Genomic DNA, 19,269 nt, shown 5'->3' on the forward strand with positions numbered 1-19,269 from the left:
ATGTGTCGAGTCTGTCCACCCCACTGCTTATTAGTCTACTGACATATGACAAACAGTGCTTGGACTTTATTTCTTGAAGTGAGACAAACTTTTTTCTGATAAGGAGCTGTCAGGGTGACAATGGCACACAGTATGTATAATGGGATATGCGACGTTGGCAGGCTTAATGTGGACCTATCAACATAATTGCTGTGTTATTTTGACTTAAAAAAAACTATTTTTATTTCTCCGAATATCCAAAGATGACTTAGCAAAAAAGATGAGGAGAAGAAGGTGATAAGAGAAAGAAGATACTTTGTTGTTGGAGTTATGACGAATGGTAAGAATTAAACAGAGTCCAGGTTAATGTGTTTGACCAAAATGAACAAAAAAGAAAAAATGTGTAAGATATTATGTAGGGACAATACTCCTTATGTTAGTTTTTCCGACAAGAGTTGGATATTAAACATAAGACTCATTCATGAGTAGAGTTCACATTACTGAGAGCTTTGAAATGAGTGATGTTATTTTTCAAGAGGTGACACTGAAGGGTTTATTGCTGCCGATTTATTTTTTTATGTATTCATTTATTTATTTTTTGCTATAGAAAAGATACGCAGAGCAGCTTCAGCTTTTACAAAAGATTTTAAGAAATAACCGCGATGTTTTTAAATTTACATGACTGAAAATTTTGTTGGATAATGGGTTTTAACAAAAACTGCAATTCATTGAGGTGAACTAACTCCATTATGACCTCATTTATATTTTGCCAACCTGAATTTAATAGGATTTTATGGATGTAACATGACTGCTAATTAGCGGTTATAAAATACAGTTTAAAGAGTCAGTGTCATGATTTGATACAGACTTTTTTACATCTCAGTTCATTTCTGTGTTTGTTATTTTTGTTTATATCATTCTACGTCATTGCTTTGTGTTTAGATCATGGGGTTCTGTTTGTGCATTTACGTTTTTCACCGTTAGTGCTAGTCTTGTGATTCCCTTGTGTTTTAAGTGAGATCCCTCTGTGTTCACGAGGTCAATTACTTTCCTTTCCCACAATTCCCCTGCTCAGCTCTCTTCTCTCAGCTCTTTCACTTTCTTCTAATTATGCTCCCTAGATCTAATGTAGTTCTCCACTCTTGCTCCAGTATATACTGTATATATAATCTCCCTGGGTTTCGTTACTCATTGCTGGTTCCTTCCTTTGCATTGCTCGTGCTCCATGTCCTGTTTCTCCTCATGCTCACCTCTATGTTTTTATTTTGTTTTACCACTAAACCTTCACTTTTGCTGATCCCTAGTCCATCTCTGCATTTTGGTCCTACTGTAAACAAAACATGACATTTGTGTTCATATGTTGCCTTGTTCGCATATATGCATACAGTTTCAGCTTAGATCAGGGATTTTTGATAGCCACTTTACCGTCATAAACCAACTTTTAACCAATCTTGCCATTATGCTTCGGGTCACAGTCCACTTGGAAGAAACATTTTTTAAAGCTTTGGCTTCTTGGCTGGCGTCTTGAGATATTGCTACATTCAAATGTAAGGATGGTCAATGTGAAACTGCTGTGATGCTGAAATCCCATTTCATCTCATAATCTTGGTAGACTCCAGGGTTTTTATATGCGTCAGCTACAGCGAGGTGACAGATGCAAAAGATAGAAAAGCTTGAGTCCCTTCCCTTATGTCCAGCTCTTTGTCACCCCAGCAATTATCATAAAACTCATATAGTGCAATTGCAGAAATCTGATTGCAGAAAAATTGGATTCAGATGCGTTGGAGCTCATAAAAACCCAACAGACAGCGGGAATGATAAAACAAGCAGCGAGGGAGCAAAACCAGCTGCTCGGTTATATCCTTTTTTGTTTTTCTCATTTTCTCTCACCTCTCTTGGGTTTCAGTCTCCCATTTCTGTGTGAACATTTACCTGAATGCTTGCTTGTCCTTCTGCCTGGCTGTCTGCTTATTCTCAACACTACAATGTTAACGTACTGTCTCTCAGTTGTCCATCAAAACAGGCATGTGGAGGGAACGGCTCTGCACCTCTGGCTTGATTGCTATCGAGAGGATGCGCACGTGTTGCTAGGCAAAGAAGAAGGCAGAGCCTCCACATCGCTAGGGATGATTATAGATGCCTCCTGACAATAGAAAAATGTTAATAATTTCTCAGAGAATGAACGGGAAGAATGTGCATGTAATGCTTTTCACAGCTACTTATGCACCCTAATCAACACACAGGCAACAGCGATGCTAATTAAGTTTGTTTCATTCTTACATTCCAGCATTGTGTTCTCTTGACTAAAATAACTTTAATTTCCATGAATGCACATGGATCATTTAGTAAACAAAAGCAGAGGGCAATCCATAAGACAAGTCATTTACATAACCAGAATCCTGTCACAGCATTCCTCGGATGAGAAACAAAACAGAGTCACAATCAGGACTTAGCAGAGCAAAGCAGTGGAATCTAATTACTGGGAATTGGGAAAGCCTTCAGCTGGGAGCAGTGGCGTGGGCCCTGCAATGCTCACAAACATTTGGATTAAAGCAAAATGAGCCTGAACACACAAACAAATGCATGATAATGATCTTTTAATAAACTCATGAGGGCAAAAAGAGATGTGTGGAAGAAGAAATCCATCTGCAAAAAAGAATTATTGTCAGCCATTTGTTCTGCTCTTTTCTGCTAAATGTGTTTCGCTCATTAGAAAAAAAAGTGTTGGGGCACAAAATCCAAAGATTTGTCCATAAGCTGCATGTCACCAAATATCTCCGACAAACATATCATCACAGCTCATATTAATGCAAGCATCTTGCTTCAAGGTGTAGCTGTGGCTTCGATTACAACAGACAAAGGGGGGAAAACAAATATTTGAGTGATGCATGAAAGTGAAGTTGGTAAAAACATACACAAATCAACTTCCCTCCAGAGTCTATTACCAGCTTTCTGCGTCTTGTTCATTCTTTACTTCTATCCTCTACATGGAGATTTACCCACTCCTTACTTCTTATATCCTCTTTATTTAAATCTTTCTTTCTGTCTCTGCAGTTTTGTTTTTCCCCAACAAAGGCAACATATGATGAGTTACTAGTAGGCATCGCTCCCATTCTGTCACCATGAGAACATTTCTCTTTCTGCGGTGTCCTGAGCAGCTCTGACCGCTGTAAGCAAACTTTCAGAAGAGTTCAGAGGACAAATTATTATAAAGGGTGGACTTACATAAAAATTACACTAAATTAGGAAAACCTGCTATTTGAGAGGAAGTTGTACTACGATATAAGCAAACGGCTTAACTGGCTCAAAACAACAATAATCAAGTTACTTATTTTAACAGCCACCTGATCATGTTAGGCAGAGAATTAATCGACCCATATCAATGCCTATAAAAGTTCAAGTAGTCTGTAGCTAAATGTATTCAAAATAAGGGTTGGCTTGTCCTTCCGTTGGAGCTCGTTCAACAATTTAGAGTTGAGTTTATATTCATCAGTATATGTAGAGAGAGAGTATGTGTTGCACCCTTAAAAAGAACTAAAAAAACTCAAAGGTCTTCGCTTTTGTGCAACTTTATTAAACAAAATCCACGGTTCGAGCATACAGCTTGTGTAGTTTTCTCTCTTCTCATATATATCCACAGGTCATAAACTTTTAACTCCCATCATGCATTGTGTCCTTCTTAAAGGGGTATTATCATGACAGAAATCTATGAAATAAAAAAATAATAAAGTAGTTTGAGCACATATGTATTTAGTCATAAACCAAATGAATTGTTCTAACTAAATACTAAATCAAATGAATGCTTGCCCAATAAGATAATTATACCTATTAATTTAACATTATCACGTTCTAAACATATTTCCAGGACTCTTACATACTGTATGTTGACATTAAAGACTGACAAATTCTTTAATTTTGTGTGTACACACACAAAACTGACGGAAAAGTATACTTTCTGTACTGGCAATCTCAAACTGTACTCTATGTTCAAAACAGCCTAAATTATTCCTGGCAATACAAGCATCAGTTTTCTAACAGTAGGGTGTTAGTAGTGGTGTATTCTAGGTGCATTATTTCTGGAATTGTAGTTACACAATCGTAACTTGTATCATATGGCTTAAATAACATCCTTTATGATCTTGACTTCCGTATTTCATAAAATTGCAAGTCTAGTATTTCTCGTTGTGCATTACAGTTTGGTCCACTGTGGGGTTGTATAAGCTCACAGAGTACTGAACTGTATGCTCTTTCACAAGGTGATAATGTGCTTCAAGGGGGTTAAGTACTCCCAGTTTCAAAAGGCAGAAGCTGCAGAGAAGGAGGAGGGCCAGAGTTAAGTGGCTCACTTGATGTCCATGCAAGTAGGTTGCTTTGAATACATCAGGTGTGAATTGATGATTTAAACCAAAGATGGTCAATTCTGGTCCTCTGGGATCCAGTATCCAGCTGATTTTGTCCCTGATTAAGCAGCCCTCACATTATATTTGAATTCTCTCCATATGGTGACAACAGGTCCTGCAAGAATCCAATAATGTACCATTTGTTTAAATCAAAACATGCATAATTTTTATTTTTACTGTATCTTTGTGCATTTTTCTATGAGATAAAATACAAAATTTACTTTCAGTTTGTGGTTGTAATGTAGCAAAATGTGAAAACGTTCAATGGGAGTATATACTTTTATAAAGTACTGTAGTTCCTTAAAACTAAGAAAAGGGAAAAGGAAATCATCATAAACTAATTTGACCTCAAAATGAACCTTCTGTGTAATTAAAACAAGGACCTCTCGTGTGTGTCAGCTCCCTCAGGCTCTTCAGGAGACAGGATATAAGGAGTACATCTTTTTTTAACCTTCCGCCATGAGAGTACTGTGGGTTCATCTGTTACTGTGGTAACTGACCCAGAGTTTACCCTATTAACCCTGGTTACATCCCCAGCATCATTTCTAGCAACATATCTATGACAGCTTCCCACAGCTTGTCTTGCAGTCATGGACAGATAATATAAGGTATTTATTGAAGAATAGAAAGGAAATACGCATTACATAACAAACATGGAGTAATAATGATGAGTTGGGCATTGTGGCTTTTCAATCTGATTGGAACTGGAAGGATCTGCCTTCTTCAGGTGAGAAAAACAAACAGGCAGCAAGGAAGCGTTGCCAGGGAAAATGTACAATGCACGGTTACCATAGGGAGGGTATTGTGTTGCTAGGGAAACATGCATGTGGTCATGGAACCGAAGAGGACCAATTAGGATGGGGGAATCAGGTGAAGAAGAAATGAGAAGGAACCAAACGGGGCTGTGGTGACGCTCAGACAGCATCACCTTGAAGAACCGCTGTTAGCCATGTACATGCTTGCTTTCCACGTGGCAAACCTGTAGTAAGGGGTCCCACACAGAATCTCTGGCAAGAATCATAAGACTGAGTAAGATTACAAATTTACTTTTGTGTATTATAAGCCTTCTTGTATTTTGTAATAGAACTGTTTGGCTAATTAAAGCAATCTCAAACTGAACTCTATGTTCAAAACAGCATAAATTATTCCTGGCAATATAATCATCAGTTTTCTAACAGTAGGTAAAAGTAGTGGTGTATTCTAGATGCGTTATTTCTGGAATTATAGTTACACAATTAGCCTGTTTGGCTAATTAAAGCCAAACAGTTCTATGATATGGATCTGTGAGGTTGGCTCTGTGACATTCTTACTAATAGTTGTCTTACCAGCAGCTTAAAGATGTCATATTGCTGGAAACGGTGGCAGAATTACAGCGATTCCATGGAGGTCCACTTAGACATTCAGGATGGCTTACATACACACTGTATTTGCAAGTACTAACAGACTTTAGATTTACTAGAGATTTTAAGTTTATTGTTGTTTTCTCATCTGAACAACGTTCATGTTAATGCATGAAATTGCTATGTCCATCCGCTTCATCAGCAATGATTTCTAATATTAGTCCACCAACAGGGGGGTAAATATTTTCATGTTGGGTTCTCAATCATAAAGATAAAAGGATGGTACGTTTCAGTGCTTTTCCTGGTATTGTAGTTTTTTTTTTAGAAATGATCCCAATGCATGGACACAGGCAGCAGTAGGTAAACTCAATTATACAACGCAAATCTCTGATGATTTCCTAGATGATCACATTACCTGGAATACGAAGATGTACTAAAGAGGATGTGTTGATTAGACTGCCTGCAAAGTGTTTAGACAGCACAGAGCGAGCCCGGGAGTTTTGTGACAACTCTTGTTGAAACAGAACAGTATCACAGCAGAGCACCATCTATTTCTCTTCCAGAAAATGTAGTCTACCCTTCATAAGCTTTTGTTTTCACTCTATCATGTCTGTCACTTCCATAGCAGACCTGTGACATAATCTTCCCAGTGATTATGTCTTAATATATCCTTGGCAAATGCAAAAGCTAACTGAAAATGTAGTAAGACTTACCTCGCTTTTAATATGTGGAGGTATTTAACTTGCTTTCCAGAAATCTATCAGTGGGATTTTCTTTCAGCACTTCTATGCGTACTGTAGGTGCAAATATTTGACAAGAATTTAGCAGTGAGGTGTCGGAGGTGGGGGACCGAGCTGAGAGTTTCCTGGCAGACGCTACAATTGCTCTTATCTGCCACAAGAGAGACTCTAAAATCCATCAAATCAATCTCACAAGCATAAACACTTACTCACGAACTTACGAGAAACATGTTCATAAGTATCCACAACTCCTCACTGTGGCTTTATGTGACTCAAGTGGGCCACCTTTCATTTCTCAATTAAGGTTTAATGCTCAATCGTGGCAGCATCGGTGGAATAAATAAAACAAAAAGCCACGTCCTCCGTTCACTTTTCTCTGAGTTTGCCCCAGAGTCCAGAGTTTGACAGCAAGAGACGAGGAGAGCAGAGAGGCACAGAGCTGTCTCTTATTTAGGAAGGAGAGTGAGCGAAGCTACATTAAAATTTTGCTGAAGCGTCCACACTCACTCACAGCTCCAATCTGTCTAACTATCTGGGTCAGTACTATTACTAGTAGGAGGAAAGAAACTCATTAGCGAGTCCACTGTATCTGCTATTCTAGACAGACACAGGGAACAGATGGACAGGTAGACAAACTAAATCAGATATAGAAACGAAAACGACTGAGCAAAAGAGGTTAAATTATGTACAGTGCTAGTAAAATGTTTACATACGCTCAACATGAGGATGAATGGCATATTTATCTGGGGAGGTTTTCGATGGAATAATGGAAAAATACATTTTCGATTAACTTAAGAATTTGGATCATAAGTTTAATTTTGTTGAAGGGTTTCTTTAACAGTGTCAAAGTAATGTGCACATGTTCAAATTTAATGTTCTGATATTATTCATACTGAATATTTGTCTGATCTTTATTTCAGAACTGATAGAGTTAATTCAAACTGGTGGGTTTCCTGGCATGGGCTCAGCTTTGAAGCATAGTCCATAATATTTTTGATATAGTTGAGGCTGAGGTTTTTCAAAATCTTTTATCTTTTCCAAAACCAGCTTAGATGTGTCTATGGAATCATTTTGCTATTGGATGCGCTAATTCCTTTCAACGTACTGAACAGTAACACTGAAAACTGCACTATATTGGTGCAGTTTTAAAGCCTTATCTTGATTTTTTCCATGATTTTTCTTGCCATTAACCCAAAAGCAAAATCTTGTATTTGTCTAACAATAAAATGTTTCGCCACTAGAAAAGACATTTTGCTCATACATGCGAGAAGCTGGAAATTTCTGTTTTTCTTAATTGTTTAGGTTTTGGAGCAGTGGCTTATTTTTTGCTAACACTCTCCCAGCCCATGGTAATGTGAAACTCACTTCATTGTAAACACCGACTCATCCGCTTGTGTCCAAGCAATTCTTCTTGAGTCATAGTGTGACAGTTTGAGTCAGATTTTAAGACTTGGACACAACTGGGGTTTTAGTAGAACAAATACCCCAAACTCACATTAAAACTGGTAGGAGTAAGCAAAAAGTCTTGACCTCAAGTGGACAGGGAACCAATTTATTTAAGTAAACTCAAACAGTGTTTTTTTAAATCCAGCTAGGTTATACATTAACCTTATTGAAGACTTGAAACAGCACGTGGTTTCTCTGCAATGTTTTAAGGGGAATTTAACCCAGCCTTAATAGGCACATATGTATGTATACATGAGCAAGCATATTTAGTTTTAACCATGCACTGATAAGAGAAAAATCACAATAAATTCAAGCATCTGCACTAAATTATTCTTGTTAAAATTAATTAAATTAGCATGTATGTAATACCACATTATTGCACCTGAACTTCTGAACAACACTCTGTGGAAACAGGAAACATCCAGGCTATATAAATTTACTATTCCTGGCGCAAAGATGGAAATATTAGCAGTCTCCGCAAACCATAGTCGACTGCAGCCAAAGGACAATTTATTATATTGGGTTTGTCAGAGCAAACCTGAACTGAATGTAAACAAGTCATTCCATCATTTCTGCCTGCTATGTCTGACCTTTCCTCTGTTTTTCTTCCTCCTACGAGCAGAAACTGATAAGGGATGATAGCTTTTTTTCTGTATTTTATAAATCTTTCACTGTGTGTGTGTATTTTATAGAAGAAATGACGTTTCATTTGAGAACATATTGCATTCTGTACTGTCCGCCCAATACCCACTGAAATCCCCCTAAATGATTCACAGTGTGGGCAAAGAGAGGTGGACTGAGTCCCACTCAGCCTCTTTCGAATGGTTCCCCTGTGTGCCTTGTTAACAAAGGCTGCTGCCTGGAGACCAATTCAAACCTGGATTTGAGCTGTTTTGGGCCTTTGTGATGTTCTGGCAAATGAACACAAATTCTAACAAACCTCCACTAAAACAGACCTCAACCTCAAGAGAGGTGCATTGTGTAAATTAATTAACATGAAAAAGCTGCTGCTGCCTCTTTGCATTTTCTTTTCTGTCCTTATTTGCTGGCAGCTTGGAATTGGTTTGCTCTCTCTTGCCAAATGGATGCGTTTGAGTCAACTAGCTGCCAAGTCCAACTTTTAGAAAACATCTTCTTTATGGCACCTGCTATACTTAAGTAAGTTGTTCTTTGCATAATTTTGAAAGGACTCTGTCAAACGGCTGTGGTTTGCAAGTAAGGGCCCACTTGTGCAAGTAGGAGCACTTTCCTAGTAGATTAAGCATTTTTAAAATTACGTAGTTAGTTCTTGTTAAATCACACACAACCATAAATTTATCAGATTTAAACAACAATCTAGCAAAATTTCTTTGCCTGTAGTTTTTCATTTGCATATAGACAGTCCTCAATACTCTATTCAATTTCTGCCATGATGCAGGTAGAAAAGAAAATGATATCTGCTTGACTCCTGCAGGATTGCAGTGGAGCATGTGGCTTTATTATTTACAGCAGTTAATGGACGAGAGGTGGGAGCATTCTGAACAGGGCACCAGTCTGTCAAGGAGACATACTGCGCAAACAGCTATTCAACTATCCTAAGAGCAATTAGGAAGCCGGGATGCCTGGAGAAAATCAATGTATGCACAGGGGGAACCTGCAAACTGCATGTACAATTGGCTCAACCGAGGTTCAAAACCAGAATGGGGTTTTTTTTGTTGTTGTTGTTGCAAGACAACAGTGAATTTAAAAAACAAACTGTTGTAGTGTTCAAATTACCACTTGACATGGGGCAATTGACACATTTTTTTTTTTTTGTTAAATGTGTTGTTTTATTTGAAAGTTAATTGCATAAAAAAATTATCTAACAGGCAGGAAGAAGGGAAATCCCCCTCCACGAGAGGAAAAATATTATTCACTGACCTTAAGTTAGGTGACATGCTGTTATCACCAATATGCATCAATTAGTGCAATAAACTAGAATGTTAGCATGTTTGCTAACATTTATTAACTAATTACTGTGCTTACATATGTTTGATTTCTACTATAACGCTAACTATGAATTATTGAGGTAAGCTCTCTTTTAGGTCCAATAATAGCAACAAATCAAATGTTGGAGAGGCATTCTCTGCTTAATATTGAGACTAATTTTGAATGATGTGTTTAGGCCTTGTTTCAAATAACTGGACCATTTTTTCTTACATTTCATAGAAGAGCTCCAAACAAGCAAAATGTGCCGCTAGTGAGATGACGCATTGATGAAATATGTTACAGAGAATGGTATCGGCCTACATCTATTACCTTTTATCCACAAATGTTACGCAATTTAAAAATAAATAAATAACAGAATTATGTCAGAGCTTTCAAATCATACAACATGAAAGTGAACTAAATCAGTTTTAGTCTGTGTAAAGGAGACGTTTTTGACACTTTTCGTGAATTACATACATACACAACACTGTGAGCTGAACATAAGCGTGTATTTCTAAGCTGTCTGACTAATGCATGCTGTAGAGAAGCAGAAGAATATTGACGTTAGGCACTCAGGAGCAGCCATAAAGCTTCTGTAGTTTTCATGTTCCCAGCCCATCTGTTACAATTATATCACATGGAAATAGTCCCATAAGATTTGTTTTTTCAGATGGAGCATTAAAATGTGACAGAATCATATATATCTATATTAAATTGGCTGGAGCAAAATCCATTTAGTTGTTATTGGGATTTTGTGTACGTATTTTTCCCAAACAGTGTTTGTCTTTATAGTGTAATATAGTACCTTAGAAATTTGTAAAAGGACCACAACCTCTTGAATACTTTAATTCAGTTGGAATGGAAAGGAAATGAATCAAAATGATTTTGTTTAATTATTGAAAAGCAATATCTGGGTTTCATTTTTAATTTAAATTCAAGGGCAACTTTTTTTTATTGCTGCTCTTGTTTACCGGGTTAGTAAGGCGACCTTACCAATCGTGCGGCCTAGTTCTCTGGTTCTGTCCTCATTTTGAAATCTGCTCCTATCACACAATGCTTTGTGATGATGAGCGGTTACTATATTCCGGCTATTAAAAACTGAATATTTGGGTTAACAGACAGTTCAGGATCTGACACGCTCTACAACATCTTGGCGTATTTGATGAATAAACGCTAACGCTGTTATCACACTGTGTCCTACGTTTGCGCTCATATTTGCCTATCAAAAAACTTGTTTTAAACTTGAAGAAATAAAACATGTTTCGCGAAACATGACGTGTGTCACTTATGATGCAAGCCTATTCATGAGATTGTGCAAATCTCATGAATGTGAGCGACATGCACAGTCTGCTGCTGTGTAAGGGAGGTTGTGTGTGTTTAAAGTTCAGTCCTGAGTGAAATTAAGCAGAAAGTTTCTCAAAATGGGTCACAGCGCAATCAGGGGAAGCAGCTTCAAGAATTCACCATGCCGAGAAAACTAATGTTATTCCTGGGTTAGTGCTGCGACAACTGCATGTTATTCAAGTACATTTAGCATGTGCACAGTATATTTAACATCTCTGAGATGCAAGATGAAATCATATACACCACAGTATCAGATGGACATGAAAACTATGCTAGAGTAGCATTGAATTAAAGCCATGTATCTTCACACACTATTAAAAACACAAGGCAGATGTGCAATAGTGTGAAGGACTATAAGAAAAAAACTCTAAAAAAATTGGCTATCTGTGATGAGTTGAGGTCAGATAGTAATTGTATACGTTTCTTGTTCCAACCATTTTAGTTTCTAACTAAATCCTAACATCATTCAGAGATATTTCTGTTATTTAATATATATATAGGTATATAATCTAAAGCACAAAAAATAGCTGTTGCTTATCGACATCAAATTTTTCATATAAAAAAAACACTGAAGCTCACCTTGCCCTCTGCATTTTCCCATCCTGTTTGTTGTTTTAACATGACAAATTGAGATAAATGTAGTTCTCTACAGCTAACCTGATTTTAATCAAAGAGGGGAAAAATGATGGGCAAACATCGTACTGGTTGCAAATCATAACTGTCCTCGGTTCTCCACCTCCATGCCCCAGTCATTACATTCGGACTATAAATAAATACAGAGGCTGCCACACAAGCAAATGGAGCTGCCAACCTGAGAACTGGTGGCAGGAAGCTGAGAGGAGGCAGATGAGCAGAAGGAATAACAATGAGGCCGAAATTAATCTTTGCAAAGGTTGGAAGGGCATGAAGTTAAAGCCGGGCAGTGGCTAATAAAGATGGACAGCCATTTCAAAGCCCTTTTATATTTTATATTAATTTGTTTTGTAGCATGTCATTTAAAAATACACAGCAAATAAACAGAGAAAAAACTTTTCCACAATGAAAATATGTTGCAGTTGCAGCAGAAAGAAGAAGAAAAAGAAGAAAGAAAAAGAAATGTAGAGAAACAGAGCAGGCTTTGGAGCTGAGATATTTAGTCATCGGCTTTCTTTCCTTCAATAAAACGCTCTCGCAGAAGCCTTTTGTGTGTGCGTGCCCTTTGCGATTTACTCATTTGAACTTTCCGTAGCTACCTGCAGCAACAAGCTCCGGATCCAGATACGAGGCCGAGTCATTGCCAACTGCGAACAACATTTTCAGGTCTCGCTGCCTGCGGCGTCACATCAGCTGAAGTGCCAGAGCAAGGACTCCGCTCCTCATGAAAGATTGTGGGGCGAGCATTTTATTCCACATTTCCATCTGATTATTTGAATACACAGATGTACGCGGCAGCCCTTTTGTGTGTGGATTTATTTTTGCTTAATTTTGATATCGCTCTGCATTCCATGCATTAACATAAAGGGGTTTCTCTTTGCCTCTGGCAACATATGCTAGATGCAAGTTCTATATGATCTCACCAGGCCGGCGAACGGCTTCATCATCACCACGTTCTCGCAGCCAGAGGTGGCAGAGAGGAATTATCACCGTCTAATTATCATCTCATCCTAAATCCTCACTTAGACTTCACACATGTAGACATGCATGGAATCTGAGCAGGACAGTTGCAGCTTCTAATGAGCATTCCCTCCACAATAATATCCATTAACAGAGTGCCAGCAGAGACCCATGAGCGAGGCTCCGTTTTCACAGCCTCATTTTCTCTAATGCTGACATATTGTGAGTAATTCAAGCGCAGGCGCTGTGAAGGCTGCAATTACATATGTTTACGAGGAGTGTAAATTAAGCTCCACGAGAGTGCTCTAATAATAAATCTAATGATAAAAACCAGGGAGTTTCCTCCTAAGTTGAATCAATCTCTGTGACTCAAGAGTGTTTTGTCAGTTTCACGGGAGCAAATTTGATCCCGTCTCTAAATGACGTTTGTGAAATATGCCACAGCAGCACAGGGTAATCCATTTTTATCCAGCCATCTTTATATATATATATATATATATATATATATATATATATATATATATATATATATATATATATATATATTCAAAGAAGAAACAAAGGGGTTGCAACTAAGAAGACAAAAGTATGATCACAACATAATAGTAAAATTTCATGAATTTTGAAATTGATTAACGCCACCACTTTAGCATTTGTTTTGTTTGTAATAATTTTTGCCCAGTCTTAAGCTACATCCACACCTCCCATCAACTCCGACCAGCTTCTGCTGAAGAACAGCATCCAGAGGCATTATTCTGCCACCACCATGTTCTAACAAGGGGTTGGTGTAGTTTGACAAACGTCCAGTTCGCATGCATGTCAGTCAAAGATGTACATTTTGCTTTCATCTTGTGACTTTGCAGATTTTTATTTGCAGAAAATATCAAAAACCATGCAGGATTTTCCTTTCACTTTACAATCGTGCCCTGCTGTGTTGATCTAACCCAGTCCAATCCAATAATTAAAAAAAAAAAACAGAAATTTGTGAAAAAAAATTGACAAAATATAAAATGGTTCAAGTAAATAGTTTTGCAGGCAGCTTCATGTATCATTATTTGAAATGTTGTTGCCTCTTGAAAACTTTTGGGTTGTGCAGTAATCAGTCACACCAAACAAGGCTGAGGCATTAGGAGCCACTGCCATGCACAACTTTTTTAAATATCTGTCTGAACTTTTTGCAAGAAAAAACACACACAGTTATTGGACTTCTGATTTAATGAGCAAGAGAAAATATTCTTCACAAACATCTGCATCATAACCCAGTTCATCTATAACAAACTACGTAAGTGAAATAGCTTATGAAAAAATAATCTTTTCTGAATTTAACCACCTGCCCACAGAAAGCTGTTGAAAACCTTCATGTTAATCAGTGAAACGAACCAATTAATGAGCCAGACTCGCTCTGCTCTCTAGCCTGTGACTGTTTCCTTTGATTTTCTAGTGGGCTTTTTTTATTATTATTTGAAGTCTTTGGCTGTGGGCAGATTAGTTCTAAAATAATTTTCAACAACATGCTCTCTGTGTGTGGGGGGGAGGCGGGGGGGTTGTCTGTGTGTGCATGTCTGTTTCAGACAGCTCACAGATCATAGAATCTTAGGTGGGAATCAAGCTGACAAACCCATGAGTCCCTTTGATTTATGCATTCAAACTGTACTATAAGCTTGTTAATAACTCACTAGAAATGACTTTATGTCCAGCATCTATTTCAGGCAGAGCACATATAGTCATGTTGTCACACCAGAATTTCATGAACAATTTCAGATACTAAAGAAATGATAAAAAATAAACCAGCTTAAGGGATACTTTGTGAAACAAAGAGCTGCATTACATATAAAATGTATAAAATTATGTCTATGTATATTTACAGTACATAGACATAATTTTGTAATTCGTTCATTTTCTGTTGGACTCAAAACGACGACCTCTGTCAGAGACCTCACAGTGTTTCTTGTGTTCTGGTCCTCAGGGGAGCAAAACCAGAATCTGACTTCGAAGAAAACAATTTCAACCATTAAAAGCTTAATCAGTGCAGCTTTGCCACTTAATACACATATTTGCGTATCCTCTTAACCCGGCAGCCCGTGGAAAAATAAATCTTTGTCAACAGCTTTCGTCATGTTCGACTGGTTCTATGTGAAGCAGCAAAACTACTGCTAAACAATTTAGGACACTTGATGCACACATTTGTGTGCGAGAGCAACAGGCAACCAGGAAAGCGACCTCGCTTCTGTAAGTCTCCACAGCCCTCCCATCTCATTCCCAAGTACCAGAGAATCACAAGATGCTTGGCTTGGTTGGTAATGTGTGAAGTGATGAGGTCAGATAACCCGTGGACATCCTAATTTAATCATAGATCAAATTGGTAATTCAATTTGTGCCTTCAGGGCAGAGAAGAAGAGACAGGAATAAAAAGTTAAGACGCAGGGCGGAAGAAGTTCCTCAGAAGAACTGACCAATCATATTACTCACCAGTGTTTCTTAACTAAATATTATTCCTATTATTATTTACCTGATCCCAGTAGCTTAGTCAGAAAGTTAATATAAAATCTTCTGTCTTGCCTAGAAGACCTCAGCATGTAAGAAGATGCTGAGGTCTCTCTCTGTCTCTCCTGTCTCCATCTGCCCGCCACTATCTGTCAATTCTCCACACTGATCTGAGCAGTCAAGAGAAGGAGCAACTGTAGCTCAGCGTGGAAGGAACCGGAACAGCTCAAGACAGCGTGAAAAATCAAAGTGGTAATAGAATAGAATAGAATAGAATAGAATAGAATAGAATAGAATAGAATAGAATAGAATAGAATAGAATAGAATAGAATGGTGCCTACCTGAGGTAACGCAGCGGTTCTATGGTTTCAGGCTCTGCCTCAGCTGAGCTGTGGTTCATCTTGTCCATCTGTCTTCACCCACCACGAGTCGGTAAACAGGAGAAAGGATAAGCTGTGCTCCCCCAAAGAAAACACTTCCGTCCCTTCTCCCTGACTCTGGTTGAATGGACGGGCTGTGAGACTGCGTGCGTGTGCGGGCGTGTGTGAGAGCGCGAGTGTCTTTTTCCTGGGAATAGACTGAAATCTAAATGGACTCTCTCTCACACACACACACACTCTCTCTCTCTGCAGCTCTTGATTGGTTCAGATGCTGGAAGGTAATTACTGGCTGCTTCAAAACACACACGTACACACAAACACACACACAGACACACAGCTTCTTGTCTCAATAACCCTTCCTCTCCTCTCTGTCTGTTTTTTCAGCTGCAGGGTCCCCTCGGCTCATTCTCTGAGAAAAAAAAAAAAAAAGGTCTGCGCTTTCCGTGGCTCTCACACGGAAATCCAGCCAATTAAGAAGCAGGAGCCCCGGTGCTCTGACGGCTGATTGGCTCCCAGTCGTGGCTGTTTAGTCATCAGCATCTCCACTGGTCATCACATCACTAAAATTTGACCAGACAGGTCCACACATTAAACACATTCTCCTCAGCCCTGAACAGGTCATGGATGATAAATGCTAAACTAAGAGGAATATCTTCACTTGCATTTTTTTTTCTCTTGACATGACATAAGGGCATTTGTTTCTTATAACAAAAGATGACATGAGCAATACTGCACTATGGTCACTAATATATGACAAATCAGCAAATGGGATTCTAAGTACACACACTTATCCATCTCCAGCGGTCATTGGGTGAGAGGCGGAGTACAGCCTGGTCAGGTCACCAGTCCATCACACAAAGACACACAACCCTGCAAATGGCTAGACTTAAGGGGAAATTACCTATCAGTTATGTTTTTAGACTGTAGGAGGAAGCGAGAACATTCATACTTTATGCAGAAAGACTCCAGGGCAGTATTTGACACATTGACCCCTGCACCTTTTTGATCCACACACACACGCACACACACACCCCCACATACGTGTAGGGGTGTGGGTGTGCGTGTGTATATATATATACATATATATATAGTATTTTTGCTTCTTCAATGTTAGCTTTTAAAACTACTGGACAGGAAATAAAATAACTACAAATTAGAGTCCTATAGGTCAAAGTGGGAATGTTCCAGACCAAATTGACAAAATGCTAATGGACTAGCAACCGGACATTGGGATCATTGCCAAACAGCATTATTGTAATTAAAAGGTCATATAAAAAAATAATAAAATAAAAGACAGCTGGAAGGAAGCTGTGTGTTCTGTGCCTGTGGGTTCTTAAAATCTCATTTCCAAATGTGTCATATATGAGCGACTATAATGACAATCTATTTTCATTATCTATCAGTGTAGTTTTGTCCATTCCTCATTACAGTGGCTCTCACTGAAACGTCTTCATGGCATCCCTTCAGAAAAAAAAAAAGATTTTCTTACTGAAAGACTCTGCTACCATCTATTGTCCACAACAAGCAAATGCAAATCAGGTCGTCTAACTCAAACATTTTAAAAAGAAACTTGTATAACTGGCCTTTTGTGTAATTACCTCTGAGGGAGACTGCTCTGCAACAACACAAAATCTTACCAAGTAATTTTGGTCTTGTTTCTAGTACAAATACTATACTTACAACAATTAACATTTCCCTGAGTGAAATAATCTGCCAATGGAACTAGTCATTTTTCAATAGTAAGGAAGCAAATTTGCTTTAAACAAGCTCCTATTTCTTGCTGAAAAGTTACTTATAAGTTAGTTCTCTTATTTTAAGTGTGCTAAGATATTTGCACTAGAAATCAGACAAAAAATACTAGGCAATATCTGATGTTTATGCGAGGTGGAGTAAGTTGAGTCTTGATGAATTGTGTATAAAAAAAATTGAATGTGCTGGGGAAAAGTGGCTCTTACTAAAAAAAGGTCAAGGTGGGTGGGTGGAGTCTAGTTGGTGCAAGGACAGAGGGTGTGTGCGTGTTTTTGGGTATATGGCTCAACTTACCCCTTATGTATTAACCAGCTTATACCTTGGGTCAAGTTAAAACACTTTCCTTCAGCCTTTGTCAACACTTTGTATCTTTTCCTCCAGCAAAGCAAGAGTTCAAATTTCATGCAACCCTGCCAGTAAACAAACAAGTCAAGAAACAGGGGTTAAAATTAGTTTTATTATTTGACAGAGCAGGAAAAAAAAAATCCAAAACAGCCAACAAAAAAACAAAAAAAAACTTATACATTGTTGTCCATTTGCGCTTCACTGCAGTCAGCAGCTGACCCCAAACACACAGACAAACAACGGAATGGTGATAATGTTGCCAAACAGCAGCAGCAGCAGCAGGCAGTCGTCAGGACAGCACAGGGTTGCACCAGGAGGGCAACGAAAGAGGCATGGGCTCATTCCAGGTTGCTAGTTCTTGTTCCCACAATATATGGGTTGCTATTTTTTGTTTTGCTCATCAGGAATGTACACACAACCTGGAATATTTCCCCTTCTATGCCAATGTAGAAAATATGAACTTCACAAGCAATCTACCTTAATTTCTGAATGTTTGCATTACCACCAGGCATCTGCACATGTCAACATACATTTAGTTGTTGTTTTTTTTATGAAAGCCCAAAAATCAAGGGATACTTTTCAACTTGAGGCGCTGACATATAAAGTAATTGTCCAACCGTTGGATTACATAAAACAAAAAACATGTTATCTGAAGTGAGGACATTAGGCTTCAAGACGTGGAGCTTATAAGGACATAATCTTTGAGTGCAACAAAGAGTTAGAAAATGTGAGACTGAACACAACAATCGGGTCAGGCAGTAACTTTTAATTCAATTTGACTAAATTGAATCTAACTGACTCTTTTGGGAGATGCAGCAATCAACTGAACAGATCAGAACAGAGCTTCCGTTTTTTTTAATTTTTAATTACTGAGAAATTGTTGGGGGGTTTTACCAACATGACTATATGTGCTCTGCCTGAAATAGATGCTGGACATAAAGTCATTTCTAGTGAGTTATTATTCCCCTCAGTCATTAAATGCATGAAAATTGTGATTGCTCCCATTTTCATTAAATCAACAGCATGTGGAGTTTTCTAAAAGTCATAGGTTAAGGACATGCTTTGATGCATAGACGGATACTCTTAGAAGATCTGAGAGTTTATTTCGACTCAAAACTACTGCCTCCATCACAGACCCGCAACACACATTTATCTCATGCATTATAGTCCTTTTGAATTAGAAAAACAAACATAAAATCTGAATCAGCAGGTGAGACTGGAAAAAAACATAAAAAATGTGTGTCAACCCGTTACAGCCCGATCGTGCATTTCTGCCTCTCTCTCCTTTTTTTTATTACTGTAAATTTTCCAGTAAGACAAAGAGAACACCATCTCATAAGTGGTACATAAGCTGGGCCGCCCTGCTGGCTGATAAAAGAAAAGCAGCTCATTTTCTCTTGTGACCATAACATCCTGTTATTGTTTTATATCATGACATTTTACGTCTGCCTGTGCTGCTGCAATCTGATTAAAACACACTGTAGCGCATGTAAAATGCAAGAATCGACTTTACAGAAATCAT

The 19,269-nt window shown here is 38.2% G+C and overlaps 1 protein-coding gene across 1 annotated transcript in view; it reads right to left on the minus strand.

Annotated features, from left to right (window-relative positions):
- Positions 1–16,057, minus strand: part of yjefn3 (YjeF N-terminal domain containing 3) — a 54,992-nt gene extending 38,935 nt beyond the window's left edge. Inside the window, exon 1 of the mRNA XM_005795588.2 lies at positions 15,615–16,057. Coding sequence (XP_005795645.1) covers positions 15,615–15,682 — 68 coding nt within the window. The 5' untranslated portion in view covers positions 15,683–16,057. The remainder of the gene's footprint in view (positions 1–15,614) is intronic.
- Positions 16,058–19,269: the final 3,212 nt, after the last annotated feature.

Source organism: Xiphophorus maculatus, chromosome 9, assembly GCF_002775205.1.
Source record: "Xiphophorus maculatus strain JP 163 A chromosome 9, X_maculatus-5.0-male, whole genome shotgun sequence".
In the NCBI taxonomy this organism is placed as follows: Eukaryota; Metazoa; Chordata; class Actinopteri; order Cyprinodontiformes; family Poeciliidae; genus Xiphophorus; species Xiphophorus maculatus.